The 21,674-nt window shown below is 41.2% G+C and overlaps 1 protein-coding gene across 2 annotated transcripts; it reads left to right on the forward strand.

Annotated features, from left to right (window-relative positions):
• Positions 1 to 6,547: 6,547 nt before the first annotated feature.
• Positions 6,548 to 12,914, forward strand: LOC124162344. Of its 2 annotated transcripts, XM_046538849.1 has the most exons (3): positions 6,548 to 6,909; positions 10,715 to 11,131; positions 11,204 to 12,914. In XM_046538849.1, exons 1-2 carry the CDS (start codon positions 6,670 to 6,672, stop codon positions 11,123 to 11,125), a joined length of 651 nt encoding a protein of 216 aa, XP_046394805.1. In that variant the 5' UTR covers positions 6,548 to 6,669; the 3' UTR covers positions 11,126 to 11,131; positions 11,204 to 12,914. The 2 variants fall into 2 exon arrangements, with proteins under 2 accessions (XP_046394805.1, XP_046394804.1); XM_046538848.1 differs by having other exon boundaries at positions 6,554 to 6,909; positions 10,715 to 12,914.
• The last annotated feature ends 8,760 nt before the right edge of the window (positions 12,915 to 21,674 follow it).

The following is a 21,674-nucleotide window of genomic DNA, read 5'->3' on the forward strand; positions in this document are numbered from 1 at the left end:
CGCAACACTGCCGTGCGCTCTGATTGGCCATAAGTCGACGTCAGCGACGGTTTCATTGGCAGAAAGAGCGGCGTGAGAAGAGAATGCCCATCACTGTCTCACATCACTGGAAATGATCGCGCGATTCAGACGGAAGCCAAGCTGTCGGCTTTCGGGCTAACATCTGCTCACCTCCCCACTGATGATTACCTTTGGCAATCGAAAATCCGTCTTCCGAGATATTTTCCTACCAACTTTAATCTGCACTCGGATTCACTGTCTTCGTTCTGATTCACTTTAGCCAATGAGCAGCTCACCTTGATTATTACAATTAAAATGGATATTTCATATTTTCATGAGATAAAAAGACTCTCATTGGCACGTTTACGAATATTTATTTGGATAGTACACTTGTCAAATCCACTGGTACATGTTTTAAGGCCTGGTTACACGATACATTAACACGTACGCGTGAATCAACGCGAGAATGAACGCCGAAATGCACCGTGTAACCACCAAACTTGTGCGAATGCATGCACAGAAAATAGAACCTGCTCTAATTTGATTCATGCATTCGTACATGTTCCGTTCCGGCCCACCATAATAATTTACGCAAACGTATGTTAACTTGTGCATGTTAATGTCCCGTGTAACCAGGCCTTTTAAGGCGACATGTTCTTTGTCACTTTGTCATCGTCACTAAAAACTTGAAGAAAGTGAGCGTTCAGAAGTGAGTGTGTTCCCTCGATCTGAATGCGAGCGTTGGCTGAAGGAGGGCTTCCCATTCATTTATTTTTTCGCTTCGAAGTGCCAAAAATTACACGGAGAAGGGGGGGGGGGCGTTTCACGTGAAGGGGCAGCAGGGGGGAGTGCGGATCATGCTCTATATTCGGAAGAATCCGTCCGTTCGCACGCGCGTGCCTAATTCCACTTTGGCCCGAAAGGAGAGACGACCCGAAAAGGACCGGAAGCAGCTTGCCCGCGAGGGGCTTCCACTGCCCGCCCTCTGTTGGTAGGGAACCCTAACTACATGGCGGAAGCAAAAAATTCGTGGATGCGTCGTCTCAAAAAATAAAAGGGATTTTTGGAGAAGATTTCTCGACCGGAGTTTACTCTTCAGTGCCACCAACTGAAGAGAAAAAAACTATCTCACTTGATTCCAACTTCCTCGCTTGAGAGGGGAGATTGGGGCAAATTTAAACGGAATTGGGTTTTTTATTTTTGTATTTTTTTCTCAAACATCATTTAAAAAAACATAAAGTGCACCAAAAACAGAGGAATTTCTTGTCTGAAATGCTGCGCATATCATTATTTTCATATACAATCAGCAGCTCTCAAAATTTATTTTCGGTAAGGCCAAGTAAAGTGTGCAAGCGTGATCCGAAAATGGGGAAAGTTTACTAATCTCCAATATTTTAGTGAGGGATATGAATTAGGGGAAAAGTCTTGTATATCTATGAATCTCTATATAAACGATGAAAATTTATCATAGAATACCTTGGCATAAAGTAATTCAACTCTTATTTAGACCAACAATTAGTGTAAATATATCCAGATGACATGTTTTTCTATTGTCTTAAAAGAAAATTTTACGATGTAATTGTGTTCTATTCCATACAAAAAAAAGTTATCAATAATGGTAACTTTAACTTGCAAATTGGATCTAGTATTAATGAAGGAAGTTCAAAATGGTCGTGGTCCTATGAGGGTGTTTTGGCGTCGCCTTGCGTTGCCATGGCCCGAGTCACGTGACCCAACCAGTCTGCCCACTCGCAATTTTCTCTCCTTTGCTCAAACTAACATGATGATACAAAACTTCTTAAACAGTTTTACAGTAAACAAAAATAAGAATGAACCATAGTATTTTATACGATTATATTCTACGGAATAAATTGTGCATTCAATTTAAAGATTGTGGATGTGCGATAAAATTACGAGGGACTAATTCAAAATCATTTTAAAAAATTATTTTTGCATTCTGTGATGAATGTTGGATCGTGGTAGTCCATTGTTTTGGACCACTTGGCTGTAGACCGCGTTCGAAACCCGTGTGAAACCTTCGGAAATCTTAAAATAATTATCCTAGAAGAACGAGATGTTTCAGAGAAAGGAGCTAATGATGAAGGCCTTGAATGAACTCCACTTGTAACTCGGCAGTCCAATCCGCAACGTCAACATCAACGAAACCCTGGAAACGGTTGCTACCCTAGCACCCCTTGCCATACGCCTAATGATGCGAATTGCGATGCAGCCGATAGATTTAGTCCTTCCTACCTGCTCTCTTATGATCTTCACTCTTTCTTTCTTGCGAGGGACGAGTGTAAACTCTCCTCTCCTTATTCCTCTGACTGCAGCCCCCTCTAGATGCCGTATTCAATCGCGATGAACTGAGAACCTCTTTTCCTTCCATGCACACTGGCAGTCCCACTTGAGATGGCTAATTACTAGCTTATTTTCCGGGTATTAATAATCGAATCCATCGATATCACGAATCATCTCGATTATATGCCAGTTCTTTTGATTGATTGATTCTCATACAGTCCGAAAGCAATGTGTGCAATTGCTAAATTCAATATTCAAAGTGCAAACCCTCCAAACTTTTCTGCAAACGGCTGGTGTCCTAAAACCCCTGCCATTCTCTTTAAATTGAGGAGTTGTGTAAAGGGATTGTATGTAGAATTAGATGTAGGTCTTACTATATCAATACTTTTCGCATATTTTGGTGAATAAAATTCTTTAGTAAAATATTTTACATCCACTAATGTTAACAAGGAGCATGAATCATTGGATTCCTAGATCCCTAATGACGATGGGCGAGTTGTTCATCGAAACGTCGGATGGAGATATGGAGGACCTGACCCGGTGCAAAACCGTGAGAAAACTTTACTGCAATTGCTCGCCGGGTATAAAACAAAAATTATATCAGTTGAACTTTGTGTCATCATTTTTTTTAGAACACACGTAAGAAATCACATAGCTCACAATTTATACTTTGAAAAAATGCAATTGAAAATATACCACATGAAATTATACATCAACCATTATAAACTAACATAATTATATAAAACAAAAGAAAACACAAAGAATAAATTTACCAGCACAGTACCAGTTTTCATCGGATTCCAAGCCGTCACTGTCCTCAACAGAAGTTGGCTCCTCCAGAAAAAGTAAGTTTCGTAAATCCTTTGAAACATTTCTTATAGCATTTCCACGCACATATCTAATGATATAAGAGGATCCGAAGTAAGGAGAAGCCTTCGGAAAATATCTCCTATTTCAGCTAAGCGCACCTATTTGCGTGGGGTTAAGTCAATACGAATAGGTACGTTAAACAATACAGGTGCAAACCTAAGCAAGGAGTCTCAAAAAAAGATTTGCCTGCTGGGAAAGGTATATCCTCCTATAAACCAACATCGAAATTTTATTTCAAACCTGTCGCTAGTTCTCTTGCATTCTTCCAATTTCTGAAAATACCTATTGAAAAAGTATTTATTCATGACGTTCTTCAGTATTTCCTTCGTATTCAAGTCTTTCCCCAAGTTTAACTTATGATAAAGATATTGAAGGGCCAATTAAAGTTTTGTGCATCGTCCTTAGATTTTAATTAGCAATTATCATTTTCCTTTTTATTCAGATAAAAATTCCCACTCATACCAAAATCTACATTTATTAATCGCTATTTATGTACTCATACTTACTGGATTATCTGTAGGCCATCCATTTTCACGTTAAGATGTTAATAAATTAACTTACTTGTTAGTCAGGACAACACGATCGGGGTTTTATTAGTGTACGTTAAATAATACGTAATTGAGTGAGTCTGTAAATAGTTATGCACGACTTACACTAAATATTTATGATCGGATGTGATGAAGGAGCTATCAAAGATCCAAACATCCCCGCCAAAAGCCTATTTAGGCAGCTTTCGGGAAAGTATGAAGACATAGGAGCCAACTTCACTTCTTCACCACCCATACTCCCACTTCACCACTTTTAATCGATCAATTCTATGCGTAATCGAAGAACGGAATTGGACGCGAATTGCAATTCCAATATACTCGGCTCCGTCCACCAGAAATCTATAATGCGTTTCGCTGTCGCTTTGAGCAGGAAGAGACGGCTCTTCTTCCAGCGGTGGCTGCGGCTTCCTACTTCCGTGGCTCTCTCTCGGGTGATCCTTATCGACGCTCCTCCAGCTGAGCAGTCACGCGAACGAAATCACCATCTCCCTTATCACCGCAGTGCAACAACCCTAAGGTAGAAGTGCTTACGGTACGGTAGGAGTGCCTTCGGCCCTCCGGTTCACCTTTTCTCAAGCCACCTGTTTTATTTCCTTCATTTCTTCCTCTTTGCGTCCTTTATCCGATGAGCACTTTCAACCTCGGGGGACTTTTCCGACAAATTTCTCAGTCTAATATATTCCTCACATATGCTTTCATGCATTGCTATTACGTGATCTATCCACCAAGTCATTTGACTACGCATGATATTGTCTATTTACCGGCGAATTGTATCTTGAAGTTCAATCTTGCACTTGAAGTTGATCTCGCCCTGAAGATGAAACCTGACTTGGTTTTCGAAATATCATCATCAATGGAGACCTTCGCCCTGTGGACAGCCCGAGTTCAACCTTTGACCACGCTCTTCTTTGAGCTATTTTTCTTCTGGAATGTTGGAAGCCATCCGTGGGCGAGTTAATGTGAGTGTGACTGTTTCTCGAGAGCGTCTATCTTACAACAACAGGGCATCATTAGCAGGGTCTCTCCAACCAGTGGCGCCGACTCCAGGGGGCCTGAGGGGGCCCGAGCCCCCTCAAAAATTCGTTATGGACGAGAGGAAAAAATGCGTCAGGCTTGTTGATTTTACCCGGAGTGTCGAGGTTCGAGTTATCAGGGTTCTAATGTTGATCAAATGACTCTTCTAAAATGCTTAAAAAAACTTAAAACTCACTACTTATAAAATTTCCCGGGGCAAGATCCCCGGTTTGGGCCCCCCCAATATTAATTGTAAGTCGGCACCTTGTCTCCAGCACTGTGAAGAATCCCGGGTAGTAGACCGAAAAGCCACTTTTTGGGACCATATAGCCCTCACAAAGGATCTTGCCTAGCTTGGTGTGTGCGTGAGTGGGTGTGTAAATGTGTTATTTGAGAGTTTAGCCATTCCGATGGAGAGGACCTGCCGTGAAACGAAAAAGATGGTGCTGCATCTGATATTACTACGATTCAAAACGATTGTTGATGCCTAACAGTATACATGAAAAGTCATAAAATACGCTCACGCGTCTGTTGGGGCGTGGAATTGTTTGCACTCCTCTTAAACATATATTAACATTATATTGAAACAAGGATGAAATTCGTCATGTATGAATCATTTGAATCAGCCAGAAGTCGAACCCGGATCTCCAGAAGCCAGAAAGATAACAGTAACGCCACCAAACCATCATCCACAGCGATTCTCAAATTGGGTTTGCATAACAAGGAGTTAACGTCTCACGTCCACACTGCGCCACAGACAGAAGACGGAGGTACTAACTAAGCCGCTGTCGGAGATGGAAAGTATAGCCTCATCAAAATATATTCTGACACGACATTATTTCTGTAAATAAATATCTGGCGTCCACAGAAAAATAAAATACAAATAAAACTCTATCTCCATGCAACGAAAATCTATAAGTCAAGGGACCAATAGCCTACTTTCTGGTCATAACATCCATTTAAAACTTACTACGACAATTGCGATTTTTCGTTCAATATTAATGTAATGTGAGTATTTTTACACATAATCAAGTCACGAAACTCACTAAAGTTCAGAGGAAAATGATTTAAAATGAGTATTAGCTAAATTTACTTCTGAAAATGACATAGAGGCGGAAATTACTCATCCCATCGTTATAGATGCTATAGAAACATTAATATAATCATAGATGATGACGCAAACGTGATTCGGCGAATCCAAATGACGGCGAACTTTCCGTCCGCAAACTTAGAATGCATTCCGAGGCCCCGTGATTTTGTTTCAGTAGAATCTACATCTACACAATACCCCGCAAGCCGCCTAAAAGGCGTGTGGCAGTGGGTGTTAGCACACCAGCCGTTATAGCTAAAAAAAAATGAAGTGCTCAAACAAAATTACGACTAGCATTTATTGAAATCATTTATAGTTCTGGAGAAAAACGAATTCCCATATCTATCCGTTCGGCAAAACATCTCTCTTAATTTATCGTTTCTATGGGACTTATAAATATAGTGGGTCTCTATTATTATGTTCTCCGAGGCGCTCTTAAAGATATCCATTCTCAATTGTTCAAGCAATCTATGCCTAGCGCGCAGCCTCCGAGTCTCGGTTCGGCTCCCAGCCTAATTTGCTTAACATCTGGGTACGCCCGTAGCAGTTTTTGACGAAACGCGCAGCATTCCTTTGTATTTTAATGCGGTCGTATTTCACGCATTGAAATTAACGCTGATGAGCGCCCACTTGGAATATATGTATTTATTCATTCGGGAATGCGGTCGTCACTGTCCGCCTTGGCGGTCGGGGAGGAAGCGGACACCGCAAGGCCTCCCGACACTTCCCTCTCGCTTGTTTGCTTCCTGTGGACGGAGTCAGTCACTCCTCGCAGGCGCTCAGAGGCGAGGATAGAGTCCCTCCGCTGCTTCGCGTCTACCGAAGTGTCTCCATCGCCTTCTCCAGATGTCTGCCCGTCGTTGCTGGTGGTCGGTGGTGGTGGTGGCGGCGTTGGTGCTGCTCGGCGTGGTCTCTCCAAAGACGCTCACGCACCAGCCGGCAGTCATCCACCTGGACTTCGGCGTGCACCACGGCCCCCTCCCCTCCTCCAACTCGTGGGTGTACCCCCGCTCCCTGTTCCGACTCCCCTCCGAGAGAGCCGTCTTCTGCACCAACTCCCGCTTCCCCGATGACATCTTCTGTGAGGTGAGCGATCCCATCGGGACATTTTGCTACAACTAATGGTTTGCACCATCTCCAACCACCATTAACCACCGCAAATCCAGTGCACATTGTAGGGCATGGAATATTTGTTTGAATAAAAATTTGTGAACTTTTTCAAAAATCTGTTTCGGAACTACGTCATATTTTCTTAAATGTGAATTCCAGAGAGCAATATTCCAATTTGCTTCTTCCGTATGAAAATTACAAAATCTCTTCAGCAATTTCCCATTAGTGAAATATTTAGCTAAGCTATGAAGCAAATCATGTTTCCTAGGGCCTCTAACCAGATTAATGAATTTCTAAATGAGGGTATTAGTAAGGATAGTAAAACATTTCCCCAAAAAACTGAAATTGCAAGTGTAAATATGTCAGTGGTTCCCTGAGGTCGGTAACGGACTCAACCACAGACATTTTGGCATTTGTGAACTTAATAACCTGCTGTGAAACCCATTTACTTATCTTTTGCACTGCATTTAAAACTTCAAAAGCTATTTTTTAATTAAAGTATACCGGGACCAGCCACGGTGATAACTTTTCGGGAATCACCCGCAGTGATTTTTTTCTCTGCGAATTTTTCGCACAATTCAAAAGATATGCCTAAAGTCACCAGAAATCCAATGCATGGATATATACGAGGGCCGTTTTTTCAACCTCCAACCTTCCGTCATGATTAGAAGACGAAGTGATTGACTAAAATTATTTCATAGCTAAATGTTGAGCACACTTGTGGTGTCATTTCGACATAATCGCCTCTGCGATTGAGGTGTTGGTCGTCCCTGCGGACAAGCTTTACTAAAAGTACCTTCTTCATAGGATGTTGCCGCCAATGACTTCCCATGAATTTTGCTTTTGTCCTGAAACTCATCGCCCGTTTGAAAATGCTTCCCTCCTAGCCACATCCTCATTTCAGATTAAATGTGGAAGTCACACGGCACTAGGTCGGCATTTAACGGCGAGAGATCGAAAATGTCCCATTGAAATTGCACAAGGAGCAGTTGGGGTGAATCAGCACTGAGATGACGGGCGTTGTCATGTCACTTTCAGAAGTCAGCGTGTCTATTCTTTTGTTTTGGATGGGAATGGACGTATTGTTTTACACTCTTGCCACGGCGCATTAAAGAAAATTCTCTTTAAACGGCATAGAGGTCGAAACATGTCGATGGTGAAGCCATTCGGAGAGTTTCCTGTCAGTCTCTCCGCAGTGCACACTCGGCGGGAGAATCAATTGAGGCAGTGTAACTAATGAGATTGCTGCTAACCTTGAACTTACAACTTACGATCAGAAATTACATGAGCGCGTGGTGCGGAGGCCACACAATTGCTCTACCTGTGCATTATCCGCCTATCGCTTGTATGGTGTTTTTGCTGAGTATCGGAGTGTGAAGAAAAACCTCCCTCGTACTAAAACATTTACAGTGCAATCACAGGCACAACGGGCTACGCTGTGGTGTGGACGTTTCGCAATGGTTTTTATAGGCATCTAAAACTTTCTCTTTTTTAAATGCGTTGAAAAATTAAAAGGCTCGGCTGAAGAAATTGTCACTTCCAACAATTATGTCCTATTTTTCAATGAAGACTTCGGGTTTTCCAGTCATTGTATCTGGTCTCAACTTGTCAGTCATTGCAGGACATGCATGGAGGGAGACAGGTTACAAGATTAACTATGAAGCTGCGAAGATAAAGCAAGGGAGATATATGTATGTATATTTGTATATGGTATTTGATGTGAGATCAGGCGTCTAGACTCCGACCTAAAGACGAAAGCAGGTTGGCTTTCGAAGCTGTCGTCCCACTTAACCGATATACGAAGCTGCAAACCGCGAAACGCGGCATTTCTGGAGGATAAAGAGTTGAATGATTCCTAACGTATTTGGAAATCAGGGACGAAAACTTGAACAAAAATATGTATCGATTCATTTTAATTTTGGAGTTTGAATTCCGTAATGTATTTCCCCGTCGTCCTTTTAAGGTGGGACTAGTTCTCGCAAATGACCACTCCAACCATTCATTCTTTCTGCCGTCAAAGCAATGCTTAGGATGTGCACATATGATGATAATGGTGACTAATTGTAAGCAAACCTTTCCGGCACTCACTTATGCCTACAGTAAACTTCGTTAAAAGTTGTTATTTATCTTGGTTGCCGTATTTTGTGTAATTAGCAGTTCAAAAAAGGCTAAACTATCTGGTTATAACGCATTATTGCATTAATGCATTATATTATTATATGCATGATTGAAAGCTCTAAGAGCCTAAGGCAGCAAATTCATAGATAGGATGCAAGAAATATGATCCCGTGCCATTGCGCAAAGGCACAATTAGATTGAATAAAATAGGTAGAACCTAAAACATTTAGTCGTGACGCCTTTTCTATTGCTGTTGTCAAAAAGTCGATGGTGCACACCCTGTACCACGCAAAACAAGGCCGGTGACATCAGAGCACGTTTTTGTACCTTCATTACAAATTCGAAAAAATTGCAACTTAAACTACTCTTAACGTTTACAATATGCAAAAGCAAAGCTCTGACGCCGTCATTGACTTTCTTCAAATGCAATGTTTCGCTGATAAATCACTCATCGCCCAACTCAAACTTTTGCGAATACTCCATAGAAGTTCACATAAATGACCAAGGGAATAAACTCCCCTTTATCAGGAATCGACCCACGGACCTTTGGACTCCGTGTCACACGGCAGGATGGAAATATGCCATAATGACGCACGAGCACCTATACTGAGTTCGCTACTGATGGTGGCTACTTGGAAGACCCATGATCCCTTGTTATCCTTGACAGAGTGCAAGGGACAAACGTCTTACAATTTTAACCTCGCGCGAAAACTCCACAGAGAAAAAATCATTTGCCTTGAGCAGGAGGAGGCGAATGGTTTTTTTCTCTGAGGATTTTCCGCACAGTTCGTGCATTGCGGGTGACTCCAATATAGTTATCACCGTGGCTAGTCCCGGTATGCTTAAATGTTAGCCTCGGTGAATTTTCATGAGCATTAATACATCTGGATATCGTAGTTATCTGCAGACTTGGTTCTAAATCCAAATGTCCGTGGTTCGATTCCCGCAATCCACGGGAATTTCAATTCAATTTTATTATCGTGGGCCATTTGGCCCATGAAATAATTTATAAGTGCACAACAATTAAGTAAAAATCATTTGACAAAGGTTCAAAGAAAAAACACTACAGCAAGACTGTAAATGCAAAAAATAGAGAAAAAAACAAAAACAAAATATAAATCTATACAAGCATACCTATACGTACAATTTCATCCTGAATGCGGATACCCGGGTATCTAGCCACACAACATTTTCAGACATATTAAATATATTTGAAACAGTATCACTATTTATTCAGAGAAAAATATTCAGGTGTAACATAAGAATGTAGGACTAATAGAAAATCACACAACATTTTCAGACATATTAAATACTTTTGAAACAGTATCACTATTTATTCAAGTAAAAAAAATCAGTTGTAACATAAAAACGTAGGACTTATAGAAAATTATATCATAAATACAGAATATATATTCTCCCCTCATCCACATCAGTACTCAAACGCGTCAGCAAGGTTTGTTACACTGGGAATTTCCATGAACTATCATTAAACAACTTATATACTTTATTCTTAAATATATGTATAGATGGCAAATTTCTTATTTCTATCGGTTTTTTTCTAATTTCTTCCCGTGGCAATAGCTGTGGATTTCAGAGCCGTTTCAACGCGGCCAAATAGAAATAGCTACATCACTCTGTTGAGGTGACTTTTTCGTTCTTCCAGGTTGGCGTGGTCATCGAGAGGGAATACCCCGACCAGTACATCACCGAGGTGAATATGACGTACCCGACGAAGAGTCACGGCTCGTGCTCCGTGAGGCTGGTGCTCGACGAGAACAACTACTCCAAGGCGCGGCTCACGCACGCCGACTCCACCTGTGAGGTCGCAGCCCCGGGCACTGCCGCTGAAGTCCCGCCCTTTATGGTGTCCGACGTCGAGAATCTGACGATCAGGACGCGCCAGTACGAAAACGAGAATTACGTCTGCTGGCACGAGTTCAAAAACAGTCGACTCGCGCAAAGCGGAGAGGGCGAAGAGGGCAAGGACGCGTACGAGGAACCAAACGTCAAATTTGTGCACGATGGCATCAGCTGCATATCCTCCATCAGTTTCCAAAGAGAGGAGTCGGATTAGGGGAGAGCAGAGATGTATAGCCACAACGATTCCACTATCGGAGCATTTTAGCCCTCCCATTTATCCCTTTCCCAACACAGTTCCAGTAGTTTTCCGAAGTTCTTCTGGTGTTCCCTGATTTTCTTCTTCACTGTGCATTTTTTACCTTCTTTCCTTTACCTTCTAATCAGCCTCCTTTGTAGGAAATGTCCTTCAGGTCTTCCCTTTATGGCATTTCTCCCGTAGTTACTAAGATCTGAGTCTTGGTCCATCCACTGGATCTGGCGAATTGTGCTTTCCACTCCTCTCGGATTCCTGGGCCTTACCTTATATCTTCACGTCTCCTATCCTATCCGTATCTTCAATTCTTCTCATCTCATTCATTTTTAATTTATTGATAGTATTTCAGTTATACAATAGGTGTGCTGCACGTCTTCATTCCCCAATCCACTTCATTCAGCTGCCCCATGTTCTCCTCCCCTGGGGCCTTCTCAAGCCGCTCTTCCCTTCGACATCTCCGCCTTCATTAGACCAATTCTCCTTCAATATTCCCCTCCATCGCATACCGTATCACGTGATCAGAGTTCCACGTGAAATGGCCTTTCTCTCTCATTCAGTGCCACTTCTCTCTCATTCAGTGTCTCTCTCCCGACCCGCCCGTATCATTCACATTCACTCTCCGCCTCAAAGACTTCTCTCCTTTTCTAATCAGTCTTTTAAATAGTCCATGCTTTTGATCCACTGCTCACAAAAATGGTTTCAAATACTGCTTTCTTGGCTTCAGTTTCATGTTTCCTAAGAGATGAGGAGGGACGGCCATGTCGTCATCTCGACGTGAGCAATATCATTCGTGATGCCTATTGAGTTACTTGAGAAAGGCATAGGACGAATGTAATTGTTTTATTACTTATGTATCTCATGCAACATATAGTGTATCTCATGTATGCAAGTAAAGAGGACCTCTAAAGTCGTTGACTAGTACTGCTATAGTGAAAGTGGTTCCACGAATGATGGTTCGGGAAGCCTGATAAGGGGAGGCACTTATGCAAGTTGGACAAAGTGTGCGTGTAAAACAACCTGTCAAGGCACAGCGGAATAACTCAAGTATCAAGGCCATTCCAATCTCTTGCAGTGCCAACTTCTCCATTTGCACAAAGAGCAAGCAACTATCATCCCTTTTCAGCCAGTAATTGACTGGTAATACTGTAAAAGACTGAATGAAGCCACACACAAAACCTTGGAATGCACCATCGTCCTTTTACAGTGCTTCCTTGATATCTATGTTGTATAAACTAAGCATAATTCCTTCTTACGAGGTTATATCAGGACAGTTAATGCTGGGCTCGCAGGTGTTGATGTTGATAATCCATCTTCACAGCTAAGTCATTCAACGAAGTCTGACTACGAGAGAAAACTCTTCATTTGTAGTTGCTCGGACACGTTCGCGTCAGATTTATTGGTATCCGTTGTCATTGATTGATCATGTACAACCTCGTCGTGAAGACAAAATATTTTCAATACGGATACATAAAAATTGCGCAGTGATCGCCCTGTCCCATTGACCACATTTCATGTCTCAAATTTATATAAAACTCTCGGTTTGCACAAATAAAATGTTATCACTAGTAATCCAGAATTTTCAGAGGAGTCCAACGATTCATTTCACAGACAGTCGCAAGTAATAAATATAGGCTTGTTACCCGCATTATTTGGTAATTCATCTTTGTAAATACATATGTTGAATCCCCGAAATGTGTAAAATACAGCTATTTTGGTTAAAGTTTGGCTTTATTAAAAAAATTAAATGAAATCTTCTAACTTATTAAAACATGTTTCTGACTGAACTAACACAATAAATTTGCTGGTCAACATATTTTCACCCGTAAAATCATAAATACAGATATATAAATCAGAAATAATAAACACCACCTTAAAAAGTTATCGGATACTGATGATGATGCTAACGTCTAAAAGTCTGAGTTGTGCTTATATTTATTATTTGAACTGTTACTACCGTTTTATTAGTGAATTAAAATGGAAAATTTCCTCAGAGTTATCAAAAAAATTTAAGGCAATGGATGAAAATAAATGAAGATTCTCTTCACCTGAGGCAGATAAGGCTGCGGACAATTTCTTTCGGATTCTAGGACTAGAGTCTATTTTTGAAGCTTTGTTTCGCTGCCATATTCCTCGGCAACAGAGTAACAGGAGATTGCGAAATTCTTAAGGAGAAAACTTTAACATTCGCAATATTAGATCGAGGATAATGTACGGGTAGCGTACAATTTTATTTCTCATACAATCCCAAAGTTATGTGTGGATGAAATATTTTACTAAAATATGAAATACACGGTGGTGTTAGCATCAGTGCTACTACACTCGCTGAGTCACCGACGAAATGTGTGTATTCTGATCACTTCTTTATTTGACTTACTTATAGATGCATCGCCAGTGGCATACGTCGACACCAAACAACTTCCACGGTTTGTTCAGACATTTGGATGAGACAACCAGCAACTTACGTCATGAGGGGAGGGTAAGGATTTGAAGGATGGAGAGAAGAGAGGAGAGAGAGAGAGACCCGGCGCACAGTGGGCTGAAATCGAAAAAAGCTGGACAAAACCTCGAAAATGGTTTTTTTGAGAATGGAAGTTGAAACTTTGCACAGTTGTTGCCAACACATTAGTGCATTTTTTGACGCAAAATGTTTTTCTTAGGCTAATTTTTTATATTTAATACATAGCCTCAAAGTTGAACAAATTTGGCGCAAATTGCCCGCTTAGATTTTTTTTCGAAATTCAGCATGTTTAAACTAATGTCACACCTTTAGTAGTTATTCAATGGCAATAAAAATTTATAAAATTGTTAAACGGTTTGTTATCATCGATTATCATCAACTTTCACGACTTAGTTGTTGTATTTGTGACCAATACGGTACAAAATGGCGGACCCTGTTTTTCGTCGAATTTTTGTGTTTATGTAGGATTTTAAAAAAAGGATCACCGAGTTACCTCGAGATATTTACACCACACATACAACAAAGTATATAGATTATGATAATCGGAAGTACAGCTGCGACCACCTGCGACGCCGAAATTAAGATCGATTTTTCGAACGTGCGGCACCGCCCGGAGCTGGCTGCTGGCCACGGGAATTGCCGCACTCGACGGATGTTGGATAGTGAATCATTTTAAGCAAATTTATTGTATAAAAGCTATGATATATTATTACTACATTTATTTTCCTTTTGTTGTAACCTGATTTCTTTACTGTCTTGTAATATTTATCCTCAATGCAGTACAAAATGGCGGACGCTAATTTCAGTAACATTTTTGCTCGTGTGTGGCTGTATAAAAAGGAGGACACCGAGTTGCTCTCAGATATTTACATCGTAATTGCATCAAGCCTTTTAGAGTCTTCATCCACAGAAATAATCTGCGACCGTTCGCAACAAACTAAATAAAATTGATGTTTTTACCGTGCCGCGCAGTCCGCGTCTGCTCCCTGGGCGCATGGAATGTGACGCAGCGTACATCGTAAAGCGCTATGAAGTCCTTGCTGTGGATATGTTTTATTCCAACATATTATTACTATTCCATTTCAGGTTGGTATGTTGTCACTTTAGGTAAATGAATTCATTCCTCTATCCATTTTTACTGACTAGTGACTATTTACCAAATTCCCGAATGCAAACTTTTTCTAGCTAAATGGAAGACACCCATCTCAGGTTCCTCCATGATGTCAGAAGACGAGGCTCTTACTGTTATCATATCGATGCAACTAACAAAAAACCAGTACAAGGGTCTTCGGAAAATAGCTGAAAGCCATGGTCATAAATTATACCCGAACTATGAAAGAGTGAGGTTTGCTAAAAATGCTGCGTACCCTGATGGCATAGATATTATAGAAATATCGTGCGAAGTCAATCTACAAAGTCTCCTCTCGCACACTGCCTCACGGATCCTAGCTTGCGTGGCAACTGTTCCTGATGCCAGAAGTGAATTGAAGTGCACTCTGATTTGTAAATATGGTTTCGATGGCAGTTCTGGGCATTCACAGTATAAGCAAGTTTGGCAACAAGAGCCTGGGTCGGAGGAATATTTGTTTATGAGTACTATGGTGCTCCCGACCGTTCATAAGGTCCTAATACACGGCGCAGGTATAGCTCCAGAGATGATTCTTCCTCTAGGGCAATTATCTGAAGAAGCAATTGAAGCACGCAATAAAGATAGCAGAAATTATCGAGAAAGCTTTAGCAGGAAGCACTCAAGAATACCAACCAATGACTTATTTCGCCGGCTTCTCCTGACCTCGGATCCAGTAATATCCAAGCCGCACCCCTAATTACGAAGAAATTCCGAATAATGCCGATAGAAGTGAGGATTTAATTGTTACTAAATGACGATGACCCAGAAATCCTGCAGCCTGGAAGTGAAACTGACAGTTCTTCAACCGACTCGGAGTGATGCTATTACATGTACATAGGGTAAGTTCAACAGTTAGTTACATATTCATTGATGACCTTTTATCAAAATGGAAGGACTGAGAAAGAAGCCTAAAAGCCTTTATAGTTAATAATAACATTACATACATCCTCAGCAAAGGCTTTGCATTCATAGCGCTTTACAATGTACGCTGCGTCACATTCCATGCGCCCAGGGAGCAGACGCGGACTGCGCGGCACGGTAAAAACATCAATTTTATTTAGTTTGTTGCGAACGGTCGCAGATTATTTCTGTGGATGAAGACTCTAAAAGGCTTGATGCAATTACGATGTAAATATCTGAGAGCAACTCGGTGTCCTCCTTTTTATACAGCCACACACGAGCAAAAATGTTACTGAAATTAGCGTCCGCCATTTTGTACTGCATTGAGGATAAATATTACAAGACAGTAAAGAAATCAGGTTACAACAAAAGGAAAATAAATGTAGTAATAATATATCATAGCTTTTATACAATAAATTTGCTTAAAATGATTCACTATCCAACATCCGTCGAGTGCGGCAATTCCCGTGGCCAGCAGCCAGCTCCGGGCGGTGCCGCACGTTCGAAAAATCGATCTTAATTTCGGCGTCGCAGGTGGTCGCAGCTGTACTTCCGATTATCATAATCTATATACTTTGTTGTATGTGTGGTGTAAATATCTCGAGGTAACTCGGTGATCCTTTTTTTAAAATCCTACATAAACACAAAAATTCGACGAAAAACAGGGTCCGCCATTTTGTACCGTATTGGTCACAAATACAACAACTAAGTCGTGAAAGTTGATGATAATCGATGATAACAAACCGTTTAACAATTTTATAAATTTTTATTGCCATTGAATAACTACTAAAGGTGTGACATTAGTTTAAACATGCTGAATTTCGAAAAAAAATCTAAGCGGGCAATTTGCGCCAAATTTGTTCAACTTTGAGGCTATGTATTAAATATAAAAAATTAGCCTAAGAAAAACATTTTGCGTCAAAAAATGCACTAATGTGTTGGCAACAACTGTGCAAAGTTTCAACTTCCATTCTCAAAAAAACCATTTTCGAGGTTTTGTCCAGCTTTTTTCGATTTCAGCCCACTGTGCGGCGTCGGCATTAGCCCGCTCTTAACGAAAGGTGCTGAAGGGACAAACGCTTTTAACGCCCCATCCGAGTGGATCGAGTGCCCTCTACAAAGGACTCAAGCACGGATCGGCCAGTTTTTTTTACGGAAAGCCTCCTTGAGTTGTCGGTATTTTCAATGTTATACGAAAGCTACAATACACGTCCCATTGGCAATGGAATTCCAACGGGCCAAGAAAGCTCTTCATGCTTACATTATTGTTTTCCTAAGTTAGCTGCGCCACCACTAAGTCTCCTTTATTCCCAATTGCCTTTGGTGATGATGATGCAAACTCAAGTACAGTAAATCTCACTTTGAACTTTTCCCCAGGAAAGTGAATGTAAAACTATACCTATAAATAGTTCTTAATGTTTTTAGAAACGAAACTTCACGCGTGAATATTGTAATGCATCCAATTTTACAAGGGGAAAATGATTTTCAAATCCACTAGAGGAGTGAAAACCGTCTAAATTTACGATGGCACTACCCTTGCTGCCTCACTTGGATAAAATGCGTTAGCGAATTCTTGCTCAGCGGCGTGTCGCACAGGATCTAGAGAGGCTAAAGGCATGCATTTCACATTTCTTGAAATATTCCGTTGACTACGTAATGCAGCTATTAATCTATGTCGAATACATCTGGAAAGAACGCCTATAGAGCATAGAATCACCATTGGGAGCACTAGTAACATTGGAGTGGAGGAGGAGCCATGATCAATGAACAGCTGTGCCATTTTTGGTGCGGAATAACTATGATATTTTACAAAAAACGTATGTACGTAACACTATTAACAAAGAGAAGGACGCACATGTCCCCGAAACGTGGTACACAGCAGTGGGGTGGGGTTGAAGAGGTGGCCCTCAACGATTTGATGGAATACACTTCACCTCGACCGGCTATAGAACCATTCTTCTATTTGCACTTATTTTTGAATAGCAGCCTCTGTGATTGAGCATTTGATGTAAGTATAATAGTATATGCGAAAGATGGAATATCAATGGATGCCGCGGGCATGACCACACTTATGGCCCCTGAAAATAATTTGGATGACTTTCCCGATTTATTCTTCTTTCCAATAGTGTAGTTATATTTCATCAAAGAAAACGAAAGGCATTGATTGCGATTCCTTACCCACCATTAGTGTATTCATTATATACAAATTATTGGGTTTTAGAAATCCCAGTTTAAACGAATGGCAATGGTCAATTTTATCCTCATTTGAAAAAGGCAAGATTGGCGCCCATGCGATATGCCACTCGACGTGACGTCACAGGGACCTAGTTTCTATACGAGTATATAGAAGTTTTACATTGTCTGACATTACTAATGCAGGCATGAGGCACCGAGCTCAGGGAAACATCTCTTAATAATCACCTATTAAAATTGCCTATGGTCGGAAAGTTTCCTTCGTTTGATAGGGTATCAATAATCCTTATTTGAGCCAAGCGCTACATGCTAGCAGGGTACTCAGCTACCTGCTAGCAGCCTGCGTCGTATCAGCGCTCAAGCTTCGCCCCAAGGTCACCTCACACGCCGGCAGCTGGAACCAGAAATACGTCACAGGGACTTTTCCCATCATTCCTACTTAGTCGTCGCGTTTTCGCGCGCTTCAAAATGTTCAGTTTTCATTTAATCGCAAAAAAATAGATATCGTCATTTAAAAATCTGTAAGTGTGAAATTCGTACCTCAGGAGTAATAATCTTTCGATTTAGGCAATAAAAAAATAATAGGAAACCACCCTATTTGGAAAGCAGAGTCCCATCCCCTTCCCTACAGTCGCACGCACTCAGGAAATTCCCCTCACCCGATGATATTGGAGACACGCATTCCGGAGGCACCTTAAAATGTTTGGCACTGCCTGGGCTAAAGAATCGCGAGGCATTTCCTCGTCAGCAGTACAGCGAGAATATTTCAGGACGCTGTCCGTTGCATGGGGGGCTGACGGCGGGGACCAACAACAAGCTGCGTATTTTCGGTCTCCACTGAGAGAGTTAGGGGTGAAGGGGTCCATTAGCGTGGGATCTGCGCTCACTCTCTCGGAGGGGTTGGGTGGGCCGAAGGCGCAATCGTCGTCGTCTGGAGGGTAAACGAGAGGTCTTTCACTTTCACCGAAGGCTGCTCGGCTGGTCAGGGAATCCCCATTCACTATGAGTGATAATTAAGAGGGCGCATTTCCACCGGCCGTGGTTTTTCTCTTTTGTGCCGCTACTAACTCGCTCAAACTTACGCGATCACCAAAAACACTTTGCGATGCATAGGGAAGTCTTTTTCCTACATTCTCTTTCCTACCAAATACAGGCCAAATAATAGTCTTTGAGACAATACTGAATTATAATATTTGAATTATGGGTAAAAATAGAGGCTGACCAGAAACCGCCGGATGATATCATGAGCCCTAGTAATGCGAGTCACACCCCATTAAAAAGATCAATGCTCAATCGGCAGTGACTCTGCGGGGGTTTTACGACGGAAAATGCAGTGCTAAAAAATCCAGAGCAGAGATAAGCTATCTATCTTTGCTTGGAAACACCAAAAATGCTGTTTCGTTTATGAACACTGACCTCAATTATCGAAAATTTGAACGATATGGCGATTTTCTTTCCACAAAACCGAATTAAAAGATGCATTCACGAGAATGACCAATGTAAGCGGGCCTTAAATAATGAAGGTAGGTCATAGATTACATCGCATATAATATATTTTGTTGAATCTCATAATGTATATGTTGAAAAAAATAGAAAAAAAGAAGATAGTTTCAGCGGTTAAATATAGTAGCTAAATTAACCCATTTTAAGTTATGAAACATCCTGTACACGGTAAAACGTATCAATACGTATCCCTCAAGGACATTGAAATCATACTTTACATGCATAATCAGGCCTCGTAGCCAACGAACTATTACATGTTGAAAATATCCAAACAATGATTGAGAAGGTTCATGCGGAATTTTTTAAGAAAAAGGAATGGTTAATGCTTATGGAATGAAATAATAAAGAAAAAAATCAATTACTTAGCAAATCTGATGCAATATTTAGTGTTAAAATATTATAATAAACCTACTGAGGAAATAGCCGAACAAAAATGAATGCTTCTCTTATGGAGGTAAATTTTACTGTTTTGGAATTTGAATTACCATATTTGTATAAAAAAACAAAAGAGAAATATTGTACACGAAAAATCGTCCTAATAGCTTTAATATCTATCAGTGTACAAAAAACAAAAGTGTCAGCGCATAGATATAGGTATAGGTGTGTCCCTATTTCATTTTATCAGCTAACATAAAAATGGCACGTGAATGTCTATGAGCTTTAGCTTTAGGAATAGTTTGACAGAGCAAATATGGAATGACAAATCGACGGAAGCATTTGGCTTTTGAGTGTTCTACCAATGACATTAGAGCACCTGGGGAAAGCCTTCAGACACAGTGGTTCATCTTAACCCCAGAAAAAGAGCTGGCCTTTTAGTTCTTCCCTTCCTTTCAGGCCAACCAACGCCACGCTGAGTGTGAATACGCTCATTTTTTAGCTAAATAAATATTTGTTGACATAAATTATCGAAAAATTGTGTTCTTTTGTCAACTGAAGCCGCTCATTCACAAAGCAGCGTCAAAAGCCATAATTTGCACCTAAATATCGCTTTTTATGAAATACTTAAGCCTTCGATTTCCGACTTAATTGAGAGCCATTAAATATTTGCGACCAGTGGCGTAACTATGGGGGGAGGGATGTGAGGAGAATAGATCCCCACCCCCCCTTAAGTCTCAGAGAGATAAAAATAACATTCAAAACTATTTATTTAAGTATACCGGGACTAGTCACGGTGATAACTTTTTACGGAGTCACCCGCAATGCACAAATACTGCGAAAAATCCACAGAGGAAAAATCAATCCCGGTCAAGGCGAATGATTTTTCCTCTGTGGATTTTTCGCACTATTCAAAACTATTGTATAGTTTTACCTTATAGTATATTTTAATGTAACCTTTTTTAGTGAAACCCAAAACACCCAAAGTGCTAAAATTATGTAAAATGTATTTGCGGGCATGTCATTTTATCAAAATTTTCCTAAAAGGGGGGAGTGGTGGGAGGGAGGTCGCCCTTCCCCATACCCTCTCATCCCCCACCCCAAAGCATATTCCTAGTTACGCCACTGTTTACGACAATGCCCGTTTTTCAAATAACCACGAAGAGAAAAACCTTACTCTATGCAAATCCTCGGAATTAAAAATGACGAGGAAATTTTATCGTACCCTGATACTTCAGAATGAACGCCAATTGTACGACGATGACGGCGTGGTTGCGGCAGTCATGCAGCTGGTGAAACTTAGCTCTGGTGGCGCCAACCTATTGCCGGCATATCAGCATGGTGGCGCCTCGTCTAGTGCAGACGGAGGACATAAATAGGTTGAAATAGGCTAGCTGCTCAAGTGTCTCATTTGCAACCGGAGCAGGGAAACATGTAGTGGACCCGTAGTGCCCGACTAATAGACTTCAAAATGACGCAATTGTGGTGATCCCACATCCCTCCCGGCGGGGGAGAATGAAAGCACCCCTTATGTGAGATGACGACTCCGGGGATCATGAGGAGAAGCGAGGCTGCAGGCGGAGACGATGGGCTATGGTCAGCAGTGAATCACAACGCACCCCTTTCATTCGAACTCCCTTCCCTCTTCATGATTTCTCAAAATTTCCGGGTTCTCCAGCTGGAGTCCCTCCATCAACGGTTTCGGCATAATTTCCACAATACACTGCCTTCTTTAAGCTATTAATAATTTCCAAACGCTCCAATTTCCAAAGAAACACCGAGTGAAAAGAAAATTAAGATTCCCCTTCTCTTCTGGCCAGGCATCGCAAATACTCCACCCTGTTGGGAAAATATACGAAGGAGGCCAGGGTGTAGGTAAGGGTAAGGGGCCAAGGGTAAGAGGAAGACCCTAGTAACCGCCTCTTTTGCCTCCTAATTCTTTTACTTTTGTC

The sequence above is a fragment of the Ischnura elegans genome, chromosome 7 (genome assembly GCF_921293095.1).
Source record: "Ischnura elegans chromosome 7, ioIscEleg1.1, whole genome shotgun sequence".
NCBI classification, from domain to species: Eukaryota; Metazoa; Arthropoda; class Insecta; order Odonata; family Coenagrionidae; genus Ischnura; species Ischnura elegans.

Bases quoted from the DNA above. Each gene is read 5' to 3' on its own strand.
- LOC124162344 (XM_046538849.1), top strand. From the start codon at position 6,670: ATGTCTGCCCGTCGTTGCTGGTGGTCGGTGGTGGTGGTGGCGGCGTTG. The intron at 6,910-10,714 runs GTGAGCGATCCC...TCGTTCTTCCAG, and splicing joins CCGATGACATCTTCTGTGAG to GTTGGCGTGGTCATCGAGAG.